This window comes from Myxine glutinosa, chromosome 1, assembly GCF_964187855.1.
Source record: "Myxine glutinosa chromosome 1, kmMyxGlut1.1, whole genome shotgun sequence".
Lineage (NCBI taxonomy): Eukaryota > Metazoa > Chordata > Myxini > Myxiniformes > Myxinidae > Myxine > Myxine glutinosa.
In genome coordinates, this window is record NC_136261.1 from 273,812,990 (window position 1) to 273,831,311 (window position 18,322).

Genomic DNA, 18,322 nt, shown 5'->3' on the forward strand with positions numbered 1-18,322 from the left:
ATATGCAATTTTGGACTGGAATCTTTCAGAGTTATAATTAAATACCATAACCCTATCATTTGACGACAGCAGTCAAGAAAAGAAATGGATTACTGATAATAGAGCATGATTACATGAGAAAGTGAATAACCATGCTGCCTGGATTCCCCTTCATGATGACAGTTAAACATTTCCACAATCAAGGTTAAAGAATGAAGGTTAAACTCAGCCACAGACTGTGCAAAATGAAATTACTGTACACTTTTTTGATCTAAAGTGTGAGTGATACTCCCCTCCCCACCCCCCCCCCCCCCCCACCCCTTTTTTCTCTCTCTACTCGGGTAGGGCAGTGTGTGCACCGGGCTGTTTGCCATTGCTTTCTCAGCAGACATCTAGGATATGAACATGGACCTTTTGCCTGATATGCCCTGAACCAGAGGTGTATGGTACCAGTACACAATATAATACTCGTTTCAAAAATAATGCTACCCAGTAAACCTCTCTCAAATAGCTCATTTATTTATGAAACGGCATTTCTTACTCTTCCATGAGTTCCGCTCTTGAAGATAATAAAAAATAAAAAAGGACATTTCACAGTCAGATACTGTTAATGTAGACATGTCAGTTGCCAATGAGGAACAAAAAATAATTAAATATTTCTCAAAATGTGCACGTGAAAATAAAATACTGAAGTATTGTTTTTAAAATGTAATGCAAGTAAAGATTAGAGTAAAGCAGCACCAAACCTCCCACCAATGTGCAGTGAATGGCATATTACGAGACCTCCCAATTTCTCTAGGTGCTGAACTTTTCAAAGCAGCACAATCTGGCATGTCCAATTGGTTTGGGTTTCAAACTCAAACAAGATAACTCCTTTGGAAAATACATGACCCACCAAGCTTTCTTGCCAATCTGATTCACAATCAGATGCAACATCATTTTTAGCTCAAGCTCACCTGGACTTTAGTTAGGTGAGCTTATGCAATCAAGCAGTGTCTGTAGGTCAGTCAGTCAGTTAGTCAGTTAGTGTAAACACTTGTCATTATTGCTTGAACAAAAAACACGATTTCGATGAAACTTGCCTCAAACTTCATATTTGATGCCTAACGAAGATGAATTGACAACATCAAAGTATGCGTGGCTTAATGACCCCCATAAATAGGTATTAAGTATTTGCTCTATTCTCTGAAACTACAAACACACTATTTTGATGACAGTTTGCTAGAAGCCTCATATCTGATAACTAAAGAAGGTGTATTGACAGCATCAAAAGCAGCGCTCGTTATGGGGTTTTACAGGTGGCAGTTTTTGACCTCTGCCTCACCCTCCCCAAAATAGGTATTTGCTCTCTTCTCCAAAACTACATACACAATTTAAAAGAAAACTTGACCACAACCTTCATCACTCGTGATGTACCAAAGTTTGTTCACAACATACAAAAATTTCAGGGTCAAAGAGGGTCTGCGGAGGGTTTGAGTGACTGTTACTCCTGATCCATGTGAGCTTCAGTTACCACGGTCCTATTCTACTAAATAGAAAGGGTACACTTGACAAGAAGTGTTCAACTTAAAATCCTGTCCAGTGTGAAAAAAATAATAACAAGACTGTTTCCCAAAATTGGTGATTGGAGCGCTGTCTTCCAACTATGTTCCTACATCTCACCAGGTCCTCGATGTTTCCATACACATTCTTCTTCATGCCTGATGCTCTGGTGGCCACCCACCCTCCCAAGGAGCTGAACTCCACGGAGTCAGGTTCATGACCTGTGCAAAATCCTCTTTCTGCAAGCTGCAGACAAAGTGAAGAACATTGGAGGTCAAAAAGATAATTGCTCGGCCATTTACCAAGGAACCAATAAAATGGAAACGCCACTTGTTGTACGACACCGCCGCCTGGTGGACATTCAGATATGTGGAGAAATGAAACAGCCTCTTTTGATGGTCACTAAGAAAATTAATGGAGCTGCCTATTACTCAAAAGCAGAACACCTCAAACCAGGTTAAAAAAAACAACAAATGTTCAATACAGCACAAAACTTTCATACAACTACAAGAATTTTTCTTGTGGCAGTAACAACTTTTGACACTTCTTTGCACACATATGCCTTTAAAGCATTACTCACCTTCCTTTCCAAATCCTGCCCAATGATTCCTGCTTCGATGCAAGCAGTCAGATTATTCTCATCAATCCATAGGATCTGACTCTACAAGACAAAATCCGCAAAATAAAAAAATAAAAGTGAAAATGACCTGCAAATATCATTTACACTTTGAAACCTAAAAGAAGACCGGGATGTAAAAAAAAGAAAAGATATGCAAGAAAAATGCATCAAAAAAGGACATTTACAGTAGAGGAAAATGCAAAAATAATATATATATACACATTGGTGGTTCAATTTATTTGAAGGTATGGGAGGGAGAACGAATTGGGCCGCAGGTACAGTCTCTCTCAAGGCACAGCATACCAAGGTGAATGTCTGCTTGTGTGGCTGAGATCCCATATAACAAAAAATAGAGAAGATCATTGTTTTTTTTTACATCTATTAGTTATCCTAAATTTAATAGCCAGCTCAGTTTATCGCCCATTATATGTCAGCACAAAGTGTCACCTGAAAAACAAATTATTACCGTATTTTGATTTTGCACCACCTCTCCGATTTATTACCATTGATTTATGACCGATCAAACCATCATTCGGCACCTCGGTGACGACTTATCCACTCCAGATTCACCAAGTGGCCCATTCGATAGCTCGATCCGAGATACCTTGATTCCAGATTCACCGCGCGACTCACCCAAAAGCCTAATCATGGTGAGGGGAGTGCCGTACTTCTCTGGGTTTACCTCGTGTTTTCTGTCCCAGCCGACAAATTATTCGAGCAGTCCCAGCCATGACACGAACACACGTCGGAGATGGAAAGCCACAAGATACTCCCTGTAACCCCCCCGCAATCCAGAGCCACACCTCTCCCGTCCTGAGAAGCAATCTCGGCCCTACATTTTGGTGAGTACCCCTGTAACTGTTCATTTAATTGTCCATTTGTGCATTTCAGTTTTGTTCTTTATTGATTTGTTTAATACTCGTCTCTAAAACAAAGCTAAATGAGGTTGACGTTGTGATAGGGAAACCTAACTGGAACTGGGAGACCGACTGGGCAAAGAAGTGGAACATGTCTTTCAATCCTGACAAATCTTACACTCTTACGATGTCTCTCCGAAAAGACCGACTGGACAACCCTCCCATCTACTTTCTGAATAATCCTCTCCAAGAAGTTCTGTCACTCAAGCTTTTGGGTCTCACTATCTGCCATGATCTTTCCTGGGAAAACCACATTTCCAAGCTGGCCTCCAAAGCCAGTCGCCGACGACGGCATCCTCCGTCGTGCGAAGTCCTTCCTTGGCACACCTGAGCTCCTCACCACATACAAGGCTTTCATCCGCAGCTCAATGGAGTACTGCTCTCCCCTCTGGGCTGGTGCTCCTGCCTCACACCGAGCTCGTCTTCACACTGTTGAAACCAAAGCGTTCAGAATCATTGGAATCTCCCGCGATGACACTATCTCCGAGGGCCTTTCACTCACTCACCGCAGGCAGGTTGGTGGTCTTTCCGTTTTCTACCGACTCCTCTCCGGCCTTGCTCCCCCAGCTCTCTCTGGGCTCTGTCCCCCAAATATTCCTGCAGGTCGCACAAGATCTGCCTGCAACCCTCTTATGGTTAAACTGCCAAAATCACGACTCTCTGCTCACCTTCACTCCTTCATTCCTCTTTTCTCCCGCCTCTGGATCAAACTCCCTCACTCTCTTCAATCCCACTCCTCCCTCCAGGTCTTTAAAACGGCTGTTCACCACCATCTCTCATCTTCCCCAATCCAAAACCTTGATCTTTTCTACCCCCGCTAATTTCACCCCAAATCCACTTTTTTGAGGTGCCGACTTCTTTCCTGGAAGTCCTTGGTGTCCTTGCGTTTTATACCTATCCTGCCTCCCCCCAGGCCCTCTCCCTCCCACACATCTCCCGATGTCCCTGCTCTCAAATGTTGTGTTTGTGTGCTTCCTCCCCTTCTCTCCCCATCTTGTCGACCGCTCCCCTTTTTATATACTTTGTTTGCTTGTTAGTTGATTTTTTGTTTGATAAATGTTAGCTCTTTCACGAGCCTCGACTCTGTATACAAAAAAAAACAAAAAAAAAACGAAAAAAAAAAACGAAAATGTGCCCTGGGAATGCACCCACCCCCACCCCAACCCCCATTGTAACATCATGTCCATGGGAATATCTTGTCTGATTAATGTCATTTAACATCTCACTTTATCGGAACACTTCATGGCCTAAAGTGGAAAATTGCTCGTGTATTTTAAATTAACAATTATACAATTTATTTCAGAAAATATCACACTTCGCATTTTTTTCCATTTATGCAATTTAAATTTCTTAAAACATAAGCAAGTCAGTTCTGACCTGGACTTTCGGGGGGGGGGGAGAATCTACTTGTACACCGAACAATATGGTATTATTTTCTTGCAAGACGATCTGACAAGTGAAATTGTACTTTGCACATGACCATCATGAACTTGGTAATGTTGACAGATCTCATTCCAGCTATAGCAAGATCAAAGATTGTCAAACAAGATTAAGTTAAGATGTCAGGAGAATCAATTTAATAATTTACTGATGTCACATGACCAAACACACCTTACAAGCATTTTGAGAGCAATGTTCTGCAACAAACATGGAAATTTTAAAAAACGTTCAATGTCAATATTATACCTGCAGTCATAAGAAAACATTCACTCAAGGCAATCTTCAGGGTTTTCTAAGAATGATAGTATTTTAAAAAATTATTCAAAACACACTGGCAGTTGGGATAACAAATTGATAATTAAAAAAAATCAAAAGATAAATGAAAAAATTAATTAGCTGGGTCCACCCAATCAAGATTGTGCAAATGTAATAGAGAGCTTTCAGTCATTGGTGACATCACAGCACCACATTACATGACTGGGAGGATAGCCTAGATGTGCATGCACTCGCCTGTGAGCTGTATAGCCTGGGTTCGAATCTCAAACCAGCTATAAACTGTCACCCTGGGGTTTCACACATGCAGGGCAACACATCAATGCAAATGCTGACCCAAGGAATGACATTACGCTGGGCGTCCAGTCTGCTGGCATTAAAGATCCCATGGTGTCCTTCACAATGATTAGGCAAGCTATCTATCATCAATACGCTGAACAAATTTCTAATTTCTGCTCTAACCTACAAAGGGGCCGAACCATCAGTGGGAATGTGCATAACCAACAAGAGGCCCACATCTAACCTACATCAGCAGCACAGCCACACCACCCAGCAAATGATGCTACCCACAGCAATGTGCTCCATACGAAAGAAGATCAGATCACAAAGGAATTACAGAATGCAATCATCAAAGAGACAGGAAAATAACCTTCAAGGGAAAAAATCCAATCTTTGCATCATATGAGGCAAATTAATTATGCACCATAAATCTTTTACATGATCATCTCATTCAGATAGCATCGTGCAGAATCACAACATCCATCAATACCAACTTCCTCGGGCAGGATAACACCAGCTCCAGCATCAAAAGAGGATAGGTGATGTTCCATTTACGAGTGACCCACTGATGACCTATTTTGTATCTACATCGTAATGTAAGAATGCCCTCATTGTTGCGATGCTGTTTCACAACTCCAAATCCGATTTTACACATACTTCCATGGTTTGTACTATAACCAGAAACAGTGCCTTCACTGCTTTTTCCTTGTGGGCACAAACATTTGCATGCAACAATGATAAGAAGTCACCTGACATTTTTTTCATGTGACACAATGTGCAATGCTGAAGGGGAGATGTAAAACTTGATTAAACCAAAGTAATAGTCATAAAGTGAATATATCCATCAATTCATCCAAACTCTGCTTCAAATGAATACTAGAGGAAACTTAAGTGCAAGTAGACGCACCATCTGAGTCATGTCCAGCGAGAGAATACAGCGTTTCTCCTCCAGGGGGCACTCAAGGGCATTTGAAACGCTCGTACCACCTGCGTGAAGCAGCAGGAGCCATAATGAGAGCCATAATGTGTTGCCACATCGGCAGTTTGAAACATTGCGAGAACATTACTACGATTTCACATCAGGATCAGCCAACATCTCAAAAATACTTGGTTATGCAGACAAAAGACTCAAATAATAAAATAAAAAATAGCTAAATATATTTCCTTATGACAGACAGTACCATACATTTTCTTCTTGCATTGTGCTGTTTCACAGCACCACTTGGTTGTATGCGACATAAGCGTGAAAGGTGCGAGGAGAGCTCGGCGGGTGAAGTACCAACCGAGAATAAAGGTGTGGAGGTTGAAAGAGGTGACGGTAAGGGAGGCATTAAAAGAGAGGCTGAGTAGGGTAGAGGATGATTTGGTTGAGCTTGAACGTGGTTGGATGTCAATGAAAGCTAGTCTGTTGGGAGCCGTTGGTGAGGTATGTGGATGGACAAAAGGACCACCGAGGCACTCGGAAACATGGTGGTGGGATGATGAAGTTGGAAAGAAGATTGACGAGAAGAGGAAGAAGTTCAAAGAGTGGCAGAAGGCGAAGGGTACGGGAGCAGAAAAAGCAGAGCATGAAAGTTATAAGGCAGCCAAGAAGGCTGCAAAGAAAGAGGTAGCAAAGGCGCAGGAGGCATGTCGGAAAATGTTCGGAGAACGCTTGGAATCGGAGGAGGGTCAGTGAGCGGTATTCAGGATTGCAAAGCAGATAGCGAAAGAGAGGTGTGATGTGATGGGGGTGAGCTGCTTGAAGGATGAAGTGGGACAAATCGTTGTGGACCCAGATGGAATTAAAGGAAGATGGATATGGAAAAACTGTTGAATGCAGAGAATGAATGGGATGGCAACATAGAGAGTAACCCAGTTTTAGGACCGGCAGAGAAGATAACCGAGAAGGAAGTTGAGGAAGCGATAAAAGCAATACAACAAACAACAACATGCATTTTAAGGCCATTTTCCCTGCTCGAGCGGGGGTTAGCCTTGCGGTCCCCATGACAATCTTCTCCATTTTGCCCTATTTTCTGCATCTCTCCTTGTTAACCCCCTTGCCCGCATTTCTTCTTCCACAATCTTTAGCCAAGTCTTTCTCAGTCTTCCCCGTCCTCTACTTCCTTCTACATTCATTTTCATCACTCTTCTCAACCAGTCACTTTCATCCTTCCTCAACACATGACGAAACCATCTCAACCTGTTCCTCTTCACAGCATCAATCACAGGCTCTATTCCCATCATCTTTCGCAATTCATCATTTGTCTTCCTCTCTGTCAACGATACGCCGCACATCCACCGAACCATTCGCATTTCCACCCTTTCCAGCCTTCGTTGCTGCTCTACGGCGGGAGTAATGCATTCGATCATGTCCGTCCGTGTGTGTGTGTGTGTGTGTGTGTGTGTGTGTGTGTGTTTTGCTGTCAATCCCCTACAGGTTACAATTTTAAACCAATATAATAGTACAAAATAAAATAGTACATAAATTAACAATAAAAGAAGCTAAAAAACAATTTAAAATACAATAAAAAGCAAATTAAAAATATATAAAAATGTACGTACAGTATACTGTACGTACGCACAGCTGCTGGTTCTCATTCAAAACAGAGGCGACGTACAGTATTCCTTTACTGTGTCTGTTAGCCATGGGTCCTCAGAAGGATAATGCTAGTGTTTCCAAGCGTAATGTGGTTACGATGGAAGATAAGTTAAATCTGATTAAAAGGTATGAAAAAGGTGAAAAGGTGTCGGTGATAACGCATAGACCTTATCGCGAATCGGAACCGCAATGCGTCATGGGATCGGAAAGGGGCAATAGCACCGCCAGCGGTCGCTGTCACTTTGACAGACTGCTTGTTTACCTTGACACACTACGTGATCCTTACCACTGTGATCAGCTCATGAGCCAGTATTTGCAAGCCAAGGACACCGTCGCAAAACTGAAAGCCACCATTGCAGTATGTAACAAGAAGCTTACTGTTTCGGACATAGCAAACTGTGATGAACTTGTGAAACTTTATACAGGTTTACCTAGTTATGACCTGTTTAAGTGGTTATTAGCAGAAGTATCCCCTCATGCACAGAACCTTCATTATTATAAGGGGAAATTATCAATGGAAGACAAGACCTGGCAAATAAACAATACTACAAAACTCGGAGTTAAGCGATCTCAATCTTTAGAGGATCAACTACTCATGACACTCATGAAGCTTCGGCGTAATCTTCGCGAGGAGGGCCTCGCATTTCGCTTTGGATTAGGACAAAGCACCGTCTCCCAAGTTTTGTTCGGAAGTGTACAGCCAATATAGGTCAAGACCTACTCTCAAGTGCCTTGTTGGTATTACACCTAGCGGAACAATTTCATACATTTCCAAACCTACAGGAGGAAACACGTCGGACAAAAAAATTGTAAAGATGACGAACATTGTAGACAAGTTCCAGCCCGGCGATATTTGTATGGCCGATCGAGGTTTCAACATTCAGGAACTGTTCTTGCAAAAGCAGGTTGTTTCTCTTCTCCAATGGGAACCCCCCTTTCCCTCAAATATTTCTTTAAATCGCTGGATTTTAATGCCAAAAAACGCTGAATTTCTTTCACATTAGCCATCTTCCTTTCCGTAAACACAGCGTCGATCGTAGACAGACGCTTCCTCTTCTGGGTTCGTGTTTACCTTTGCCCCCTTTTCGTTGAATGCAGAGAGAATATCTTGGATGATCCCATCATGCTTTGCGGTGGAGCGCCCTCTGTTGATATTTACCGATTCGCGATAAGGTCTATGCCTTAGGGCTGCCACGGTCGATGGTATCGACCATCATTCATGATAGGGAACGCATTCTGGCATACGTCACTGAAAAAGCGCCGCCGGCTAAGACTGCTAAAATGTGTGTTTGTGTTCAGAAGAGACGCCATGTTTAAGGTGAATAACATAGTCTTATTAATTTTATTTATTATTCTTTACAAATTCATTTATTAATTGTGTTCATTACTCATTAAAAAATATGACTAAAACGTGTTTTTAGTGTTCTTTAAGGTTTAGCGATAGATATAATACTTTCGCGAGTTATTTACTCTAGTTTTACGTGTTTGTCTTCATTTTAAGGCTTTTTTTTTTTTTTCTTCTAATATACAAGATCGAGGCTCGTGAAAGAGCTAAAAGGCATTACGCCCGGTTTACGTCAAGAACAGAGTTACGTCACGGCTTATGGAACCAATTAGACGTAGGCCGGGGTATTACTGTATGTATGTATATATGTATGTATGTATGTATGTATGTATATATATATACAGTATATATATATATATATATATATATATATATATATATATATATATATATATATATATATACGTATATATATATATATATATATATATATATATATATATATATATATATATATATATATATATATATATATATATCTATATCTATATATATATATATATATATATATCTATATATATATCTATATATATATATATATATATATATATACATACATATATACATATACATACATATATATATATATATATATATATATATATATATATATATATATATATATATATATATATATATATACATATATATATATATATATCTATCTACATACGAAAGCAGAGACTGACATAGTGGTATATATATATATATATATATATATATGAACGTACTAGTCTTTATGACATTCATGGCTGAGGTTCGAACAGACTTCTCAGTCTTGGACAAATGGATGGCTTAAACAGACTTTTCAGAAAAAGTTCAGCGTTGCCATGGTTTGCTTCATGGACCTGTTCAATGTACACCTGTCGAAAGATCAATGTTGGCACTTTGCAAACCGCACGGGTTTCAGCTTGCATGGTTCTTTGCCCCTATACACCATCTGCCTTGGTGTAAAGCATTCTTTGGAGACTATTCACTCCTCAACAATTCTGTATCCAAGGCCCTATGATCTTAGACGTTTCAACCGAAACACCCCTTCAAAACCATCCCCTTCGCAATTGTCTCACACCTTCTTTACTAATATTTTCTACTCCTGACACCAAGGACCGCTATAATTGCTGCATTACGGCCCATTTCAGGAAATTCGCCACAGCTCCTCAAAATGCCGTTAAGGAGGCCGGGAAACGGTGTCAGAGCTCGGCGGATGAACTTTTTACCTCTGCAAGGCGTAGCGTCGTCTCCCCATTTCTCCCAATGCCCTAGCCATGTCCCCATGACCCGCCAATGACCCAGACACCGTGAATACCCCGGCCGCAAGCCCCACCGTTCGCCTGACCCCTATCCCACCCGGCCACCGGCGGCGAGAGAATACGGGCCACATCCTCGATGCTTCGTCTTGTTTGTTTTGTCGTTTTGCACATCAATCCAATCGCCCGGTCAGTGAAGGGTTTCAGTCTACAGCACTTATCTATTTGAACCTTCATCAATTCCAAAAAATATAGTGCCTCAAGATCTACAACAATGTTCGTTTCGTTTGTGGATTTTTGATATCTGGAAATAAATTCCTCACCGTGTGCTTGACAAGGACGAGCACAAGTGGAATGCTATATGCCATGACCCAATTTGAATAAAATTATCTTGGAATGACCATTTCCAATGGCGCAGATTTTGAGGTTGCACGGTCGTCACTTCCGAAATGAAATCCCACTATTTCAATGGAAGCTGGAGGGCAAAATTAAAATTATGGTTATATTTTGTCGAGCAAAGCAAATTTGCATCGAGTGCTTTGAAAGTGCGATTCATCCAATCCTGGTCACTTTGGAACACGAAATTCGTTTCAACACAAGGATCTCTGTGGGAAAATATGAGGAACAATCTGTGGGAAAACAGAACATTGTGATTTGATGCTGTGATTGTGATTGTGATTGTGATTGATGTGATTGATGCTGTGAAGAGGAACAGGTTGAGATGGTTTGGTCATGTGTTGAGGAAGGATGAAAGTGACTGGTTGAGAAGAGTGATGGAAATGAATGTAGAAGGAAGTAGAGGACGGGGAAGACCGAGAAAGACTTGGCTAAAGATGGTGGAAGAAGAAATGCGGGCAAGGGGGTTAACAAGGGGAGATGCAGAAAATAGGGCAAAATGGAGAAGATTGTCATGGGGACCGCAAGGCTAACCCCCGCTCTAGCAGGGAAAATGGCCTTAAAATGCCTGTTGTGTGTTGTTGTTGTAATCTGTGGGAAAATATGAGGAACACTCTGTGGGAAAATATGAGGAACAATCTGTGGGAAAATATGAGGAACACTCTGTGGGAAAATATGAGGAACACTCTGTGGGAAAATATGAGGAACACTCTGTGGGAAAATATGAGGAACACTCTGTGGGAAAATATGAGGAACACTCTGTGGGAAAATATGAGGAACACTCTGTGGGAAAATATGAGGAACACTCTGTGGGAAAATATGAGGAACACTGTGGGAAAATATGAGGAACACTCTGTGGGAAAATATGAGGAACACTCTGTGGGAAAATATGAGGAACACTCTGTGGGAAAATATGAGGAACACTCTGTGGGAAAATATGAGGAACACTCTGTGGGAAAATATGAGGAACACTCTGTGGGAAAATATGAGGAACACTCTGTGGGAAAATATGAGGAACACTCTGTGGGAAAATATGAGGAACACTCTGTGGGAAAATATGAGGAACACTCTGTGGGAAAATATGAGGAACACTCTGTGGGAAAATATGAGGAACACTCTGTGGGAAAATATGAGGAACACTCTGTGGGAAAATATGAGGAACACTCTGTGGGAAAATATGAGGAACACTCTGTGGGAAAATATGAGGAACACTCTGTGGGAAAATATGAGGAACACTCTGTGGGAAAATATGAGGAACACTCTGTGGGAAAATATGAGGAACACTCTGTGGGAAAATATGAGGAACAATCTGTGGGAAAATATGAGAAACACTCTGTGGGAAAATATGAGGAACACTGTGGGAAAATATGAGGAACACTGTGGGAAAATATGAGGAACACTGTGGGAAAATATGAGGAACACCTCTTGATGCGAAAAAAAAACAAAGATGGAGGCTGGTGGGGGGATAAGACCTTCCCAAAACAGCACTTGGCTCCTACCAAAGGTTCACACAACCCTCTACTTAATGTAGGCAATTGCGTGTCATTAGCAAAACACGCCCGTGTGCCATAAACATCTACAACGGCACATACGAGCAGAAAGGCCACTCTCCCTCATAATGTAATTGAGTATAGATCTCCCATACTTGCATGATTGACTTGCCAAGAATTAGCATAGTGGTGATCAAGGCAAAAGTTAATTAACACAAATTCCCTCATAACTCATTTTCATGCGCCGATTTACGAGAATGTCAATGAGGGGAAAACCAGGAGCTCCTCCACCGCGCTGACGTTCGTGTCGAGGTTGGGGACACGACGTAAATGTTTGAGGTAAAAAATAAATAAAATTTTTTATATGCTCGTGCGGAATCCAACATCCGCAACACCTGTCAGAATTAATTTCAGCCGGATCGCCTCGAGAACATCAAAGAGCTATGCACAGAGCCGAGTCAATTAAAATACTTTCTTCCGCATGACGTTGAATATTAGTCGGCCATATAAACCGCGGCTCAAACCATACATCTCGCCGCCTTTGTCGTCATAAATGTCACCGCGTTGGGGTTGCTCCAGCGCTTGACATATGGTTTCAATCACGACTCGCAGCCACGGTGACCAAAAAAAATCGAGATGCCGACGGCCTTAGCCACAATGGCGGCATACGCACGATATGCAATCCGTAGTTCCACCATGGGGGGAATGTGACTGCCTCACGATAACACCGAAGATTTCAGAACCCCCCCAAAAAGCAACACCAGCGGCTTAGACAACAGTCGACGAGGACTCGCGACCCCGCAGCAAGAATGGTGATACTCAGTGGTGAAGAAGCGCAAGATGGGAAAGTATCACGAATGCGGGTACAGTGTGACAGCTTGAGAGGTAGATTGCGGAAAGAAGGTTGTTGTGAGGGTTCAATCTTGTCTGATCGGGCTTTCCGCTTTGCGGGGAATGGAGAAAAAAATTCATAGTTCACCTCGTACAGTCGGGCACAGGGCTGCGATGCAAATCAAATCTGGACGTGGAAGCACCATTTTCAGGTTACATCGAATGCATTAACCCTTTGCCTTTTGAGTTAACAGGAGCAATTAAATGACAAACAGAATACCATTTGTCATTCATGTTAGCAAACACATATTGTACCAGGATTAAATTAAGAATTCAGCCCACTGGCTGTATCATTACTGAGTGCTACTGATTTAATGCTCCCTGCATGGCTGTGCCGCTCATGCAGTGCCCCTGCACATTATGACAAGAATTTCCAATTTGGCTGGGGTACCAGAGACAATTATTGCCTACACATTCACAGAATACCATGAAAACCATTGATGATACAATTTGTTACATGGATGGGTGTAGGCCTCATGAGTATTTAAAAGCAATGACTCTAAGGTCCCAATAAGGCTAGATGTTTCACATGATAAAAAAAAACAAAATAGAAAATTTACAAAATGGTGGCATTGGCACTCAGATAATTATGGTGAGAGTTTCTATCAATCTTTGTCAACAAGGGGCGTGGAGGGGTGTTAAAAGGCATGATGGTGAAAAAAATGTAATTGCTGGCAATATTCATAGAGGACGAGTGACAGACAGAGTCGATGAAGCAGACAGAGTCGGTGAAAGAGTAGCAGACAGAGTCGGTGAAAGAGTAGGTGAAAGAGTAGCAGACATAGTAGGTGAAAAGTAGCAGACAGAGTCGGTGAAAGAGTAGCAGACAGAGTCGGTGAAAGAGTAGCAGACATAGTTGGTGAAAAGTAGCAGACAGAGTCGGTGAAAGAGTAGCAGACAGAGTAGGTGAAAGAGTAGCAGACATAGTTGGTGAAAAGTAGCAGACAGAGTCGGTGAAAGAGTAGCAGACATAGTAGGTGAAAAGTAGCAGACAGAGTCGGTGAAAGAGTAGCAGACAGAGTCGGTGAAAGAGTATCAGACAGAGTCGGTGAAAGAGTAGCAGACAGAGTCGGTGAAAGAGTAGGTGAAAGAGTAGCAGACATAGTAGGTGAAAAGTAGCAGACAGAGTCGGTGAAAGAGTAGCAGACAGAGTCGGTGAAAGAGTAGCAGACAGAGTCGGTGAAAGAGTAGCAGACATAGTAGGTGAAAGATTAGCAGACAGAGTAGATGAAAGAGTAGCAGACAAGGCAGATGAAAGAGTAGAAGACAAAGTCGATGAAAGAGTAGCAGACAAAGTCGATGAAAGAGTAGCAGACAAAGTCGATGAAAGAGTAGCAGACAGAGTAGGAGAAAGAGTAGCAGACAGAGTCGGTGAAAGAGTAGCAGACAGAGTCGGTGAAAGAGTAGCAGACAAGGCAGATGAAAGAGTAACAGACAAGGTAGATGAAAAAGTAGCAGACAGAGTAGGAGAAAGAGTAGCAGACAGAGTAGGTGACAGAGAGTAGGTGACAGAGAGTAGGTGACAGAGAGTAGGTGACAGAGAGTAGGTGACAGAGAGAGGTGACAGAGAGTACGTGACAGAGAGTACGTGACAGAGAGTACGTGACAGAGAGTACGTGACAGAGAGTACGTGACAGAGAGTACGTGACAGAGAGTAGGTGACAGAGAGTAGGTGACAGAGAGTAGGTGACAGAGAGTAGGTGACAGAGAGAGGTGACCGAGAGGTGACAGAGAGAGGTGACAGAGAGAGGTGACAGAGAGTAGGTGACAGAGAGTAGGTGACAGAGAGTAGGTGACAGAGAGAGTGTAACAGAGAGAGGTAACAGAGAGAAGTGACAGAGAGGGGTGACAGAGAGAGGTGACAGAGAGAGGTGACAGAGAGAGGTGACAGAGAGAGGTAACAGAGAGAGTTGACAGAGAGAGGTGACAGAGAGAGGTGACAGAGAGAGGTGACAGAGAGTAGGTGACAGAGAGTAGGTGACAGAGAGAGGTGACAGAGAGAGGTGACAGAGAGTAGGTGACAGAGAGTAGGTGACAGAGAGAGTGTAACAGAGAGAGGTAACAGAGAGAAGTGACAGAGAGGTGACAGAGAGGTGACACAGAGAGGTGACAGAGAGAGGTAACAGAGAGAGGTGACAGAGAGAGGTGACAGAGAGAGGTGACAGAGAGAGGTGACAGAGAGAGGTGACAGAGAGAGGTGACAGAGAGTAGGTGACAGAGAGAGGTGACAGAGAGTAGGTGACAGAAAGTAGGTGACAGAAAGTAGGTGACAGAGGAGCAGGCTGACAAAGTGGTGTAGATGGACAAATCAGGGCAGACAACGCTTCAGACGGACAAAGTCGCAGACAAACAAAGCTGCAGAGAAACAGAGCTGCAGACAAACAGAGCTGAAAGCAAACAGAGCTGCAGACAGACAGAGCTTCAGACAGATAGAGCTTCAGACAGATAGAGCTTCAGACAGACAGAGCGTCAGACAGACAAAGCTTCAGACAAATAGAGCTGCAGACAGGCAAAGCTGCAGACAGGCAAAGCTGCAGACAGACAAAGCTTCAGACAAATAGAGCTGCAGTCAGGCAAAGCTGCAGCCAGGCAAAGCTGCAGACAGGCAAAGCTGCAGACAAGCAAAGTGGCAGACTGAAAAGTGGCAGACAGACAAAGCGGCAGACAGACAAAGCAGCAGACAGACAAAGCAGCTGACAAATAAAGCTGCAGACAAATAAAGCTGCAGACAGACAACCCTGCAGACAAATAAAGCTGCAGACAAATAAAGCTGCAGACAAATAAAGCTGCAGACAGACAAAGCTGCCGACAGACAAAACGGCAGACTTACAAAGCTGCAGACAGCAGCTCAAATTGTCATCTTTAATCAGACATGCACATCAGGGAATACTTATGAGTAGAGTTTGAGATCTTACCTCCAAACGGAATGATGCATACATTGTGAGTCACAGCCAAGCTCACAATCTTAAGGACATCTTCGTGGCTACCTGTAGTAAAAAAATAATCATGGTTGACCCTTTGCATAAACAACAACCAAAGCCATGATATGCACATTTAAACAACACATTAAAATCCAAATAAACCAATTAAAAGACGCCTCTCTGGATGGAGTGTCAACATTTTACTTACTTTTCCATTCAAGTTTCCCACACAGTATACCCAAAGGGGTAAAATCGACTTTTAGGTGGCTAAAGCATAAAAAGTGATGACGATCCCATATGTTGTCACGCGTTGCCAAAGGGCGACTTTTTTCAGTGGAATTGGCTGCATCTTGCCTTCAAATGTGTGTTGGTCATACACATCATTAAAAAGAATGCCATCTCCTTTTACATTGCCATTTTCACCCAAAACACTTTCTGCATAATAAATAAATAAAAAACACACAAAACAGTACTTCCTCTTGAACTTTCATCACCTAAGTATCTCAATAGTAATTCTTCTGAGATTACAGCAACAGTCAATAAGTGAAGAAAAGCGAGTAATTTACATGTGACATAATTCCCAGGAATCAAGCTCGTCTGGCCGCTTAATGTAAATAATCTTCTTCTTTCGAATGCAGCACAAAGCTGTGGGGTATCATTGGCTGAGGATATGGATGCACCGCTGATGCAATTCCCCCTGCTGGGTATGGCAGGAATTTGGAATTTGAGCATGGTGGCGGCAATAGCTCATCTAACTCTTGGCGGAGACACCGTGGGATCTTTATGCTCCATCAAAGAATGCCAGCAGACGGGACGCCCGTTTAACATCCATCTGAGAGATGGCACACGTATTTATGAATTGCACTGCCTGAGAAACACTGCAATGACAGTTTATAGCTGGGTCAAGATTCAAACCCAGGATAGACAGCTTATAGGTGTACTATGTACTGCCACTGTTGTCTTTTCAACCAATTTGTAAGCTCACCTGCATGGGAAACTTCATATTGCAAATTAAAATCTAGAAAGCGCAATCAGAGATTGCAAACCTTCACCAGGATGTATTTTCAGTGGTTTTTAAGGCTTTTGTGTTAAAACAAATATGGCGGCCCAAACACGTGACCGATGACGTCATCATTTTTTTTTTTCTCCACTAATTTATTCCTAGATTATGCTCAAGAAATGTAATCATGATCGATGAAGTTTTGTACTTGTCGAATTATGACGTCATAATGGAGGCACCTATGACATCATCATTAACATATTTTATTCCACATGGAGAGTTCTGCACAATGAGCCATGTCTCAATTTTTTCTTTGCAGCACTTCCAGTGATATAGAGGTGCAAATGTTTTCGGTTTTTACAAGATGGCGGCCAAACCACGTGACCGATGACGTCATAATTATCATTTTTTTTCTCCACCAATTCATGCCTACATGACACTCACGAAATTTCATCTTGATAGGATTAAGTTTTGTACTTGTCGAATTATGACGTCATAATGGAGGCATCTATGACATCATCACCATATTTTATTCCCCATGGAGAGTTCTTTACAATGAGCCATGTCTCGATTTTTTCTATTCGGCGCTTTTGGAAATATGGAGGTGCAAAGTTTTTCGTTTTTTCCAAGATGGCGGCCGAACCACGTGATCTATGACGTCATACTTATCATTAAAAAAATTATACAGGTGGAGTTGCACCTATGGTGAAAATTTCCTGTCAATCGGACCAACGGTTGCAGAGAAAATCATATTTATTCAGTGCGGACAAACAGACAGACAAATTGTCTCGAATGCAATACCCTCTCCTCAACACAACAACAACATGCATTTTAAGGCCATGTTCCCTGCTAGAGCGGGGGTTAGCCTTGCGGTCCCCATGACAATCTTCTCCATTTTGCCCTATTTTCTGCATCTCTCCTTGTTAACCCCCTTGCCCGCATTTCTTCTTCCACCATCTTTAGCCAAGTCTTTCTCGGTCTTCCCCGTCCTCTACTTCCTTCAACATTAACTTCCATCACTCTTCTCAACCAGTCACTTTCATCCTTCCTCAATACATGACCAAGTCATCTCAACCTGTTCCTCTTCACAGCATCAATCACAGGCAATATTCCCATCATCTTTCGCAATTCATCATTTGTCTTCCTCTCTCTCAACGATACTCCGCACATCCATCGAACCATTCGCATTTCCACCCTTTCCATCCTTCGTTGCTGCTCTACGTTCATTACCCATGACTCGCTCCCATAAATCATAACACTTCTCACACATGCAGCATACACCTTTCCCTTCAGCTTCAGCGACACTCTCCTCCTCATCAGCACGCCACTCAGTTCCCGAAACTTCTTCCATGCACATCTCACTCGAGCAACCGTTGCCGAGTCTGATCCACCTTCTCCATTC

General features: G+C 42.3%; 2 protein-coding genes across 3 annotated transcripts in view; both read right to left on the minus strand.

The window, feature by feature from the left end:
- The window catches only part of LOC144891851 (THAP domain-containing protein 1-like), a 656,480-nt gene that overhangs the window by 445,557 nt on the left and 192,601 nt on the right, over positions 1-18,322 (minus strand). The gene's annotated exons all lie outside the window — the stretch shown is intronic.
- Positions 1-18,322, minus strand: part of AGPS (alkylglycerone phosphate synthase) — a 298,511-nt gene that overhangs the window by 209,017 nt on the left and 71,172 nt on the right. For both annotated transcript variants that reach the window (XM_068131918.2, XM_078787059.1), the window contains 4 exons: positions 15,915-15,986; positions 5,957-6,036; positions 2,102-2,182; positions 1,642-1,767 (listed from right to left, as the gene is read on the minus strand). In XM_068131918.2, coding sequence (XP_067988019.1) covers positions 1,642-1,767; positions 2,102-2,182; positions 5,957-6,036; positions 15,915-15,986 — 359 coding nt within the window. The remainder of the gene's footprint in view (positions 1-1,641; positions 1,768-2,101; positions 2,183-5,956; positions 6,037-15,914; positions 15,987-18,322) is intronic.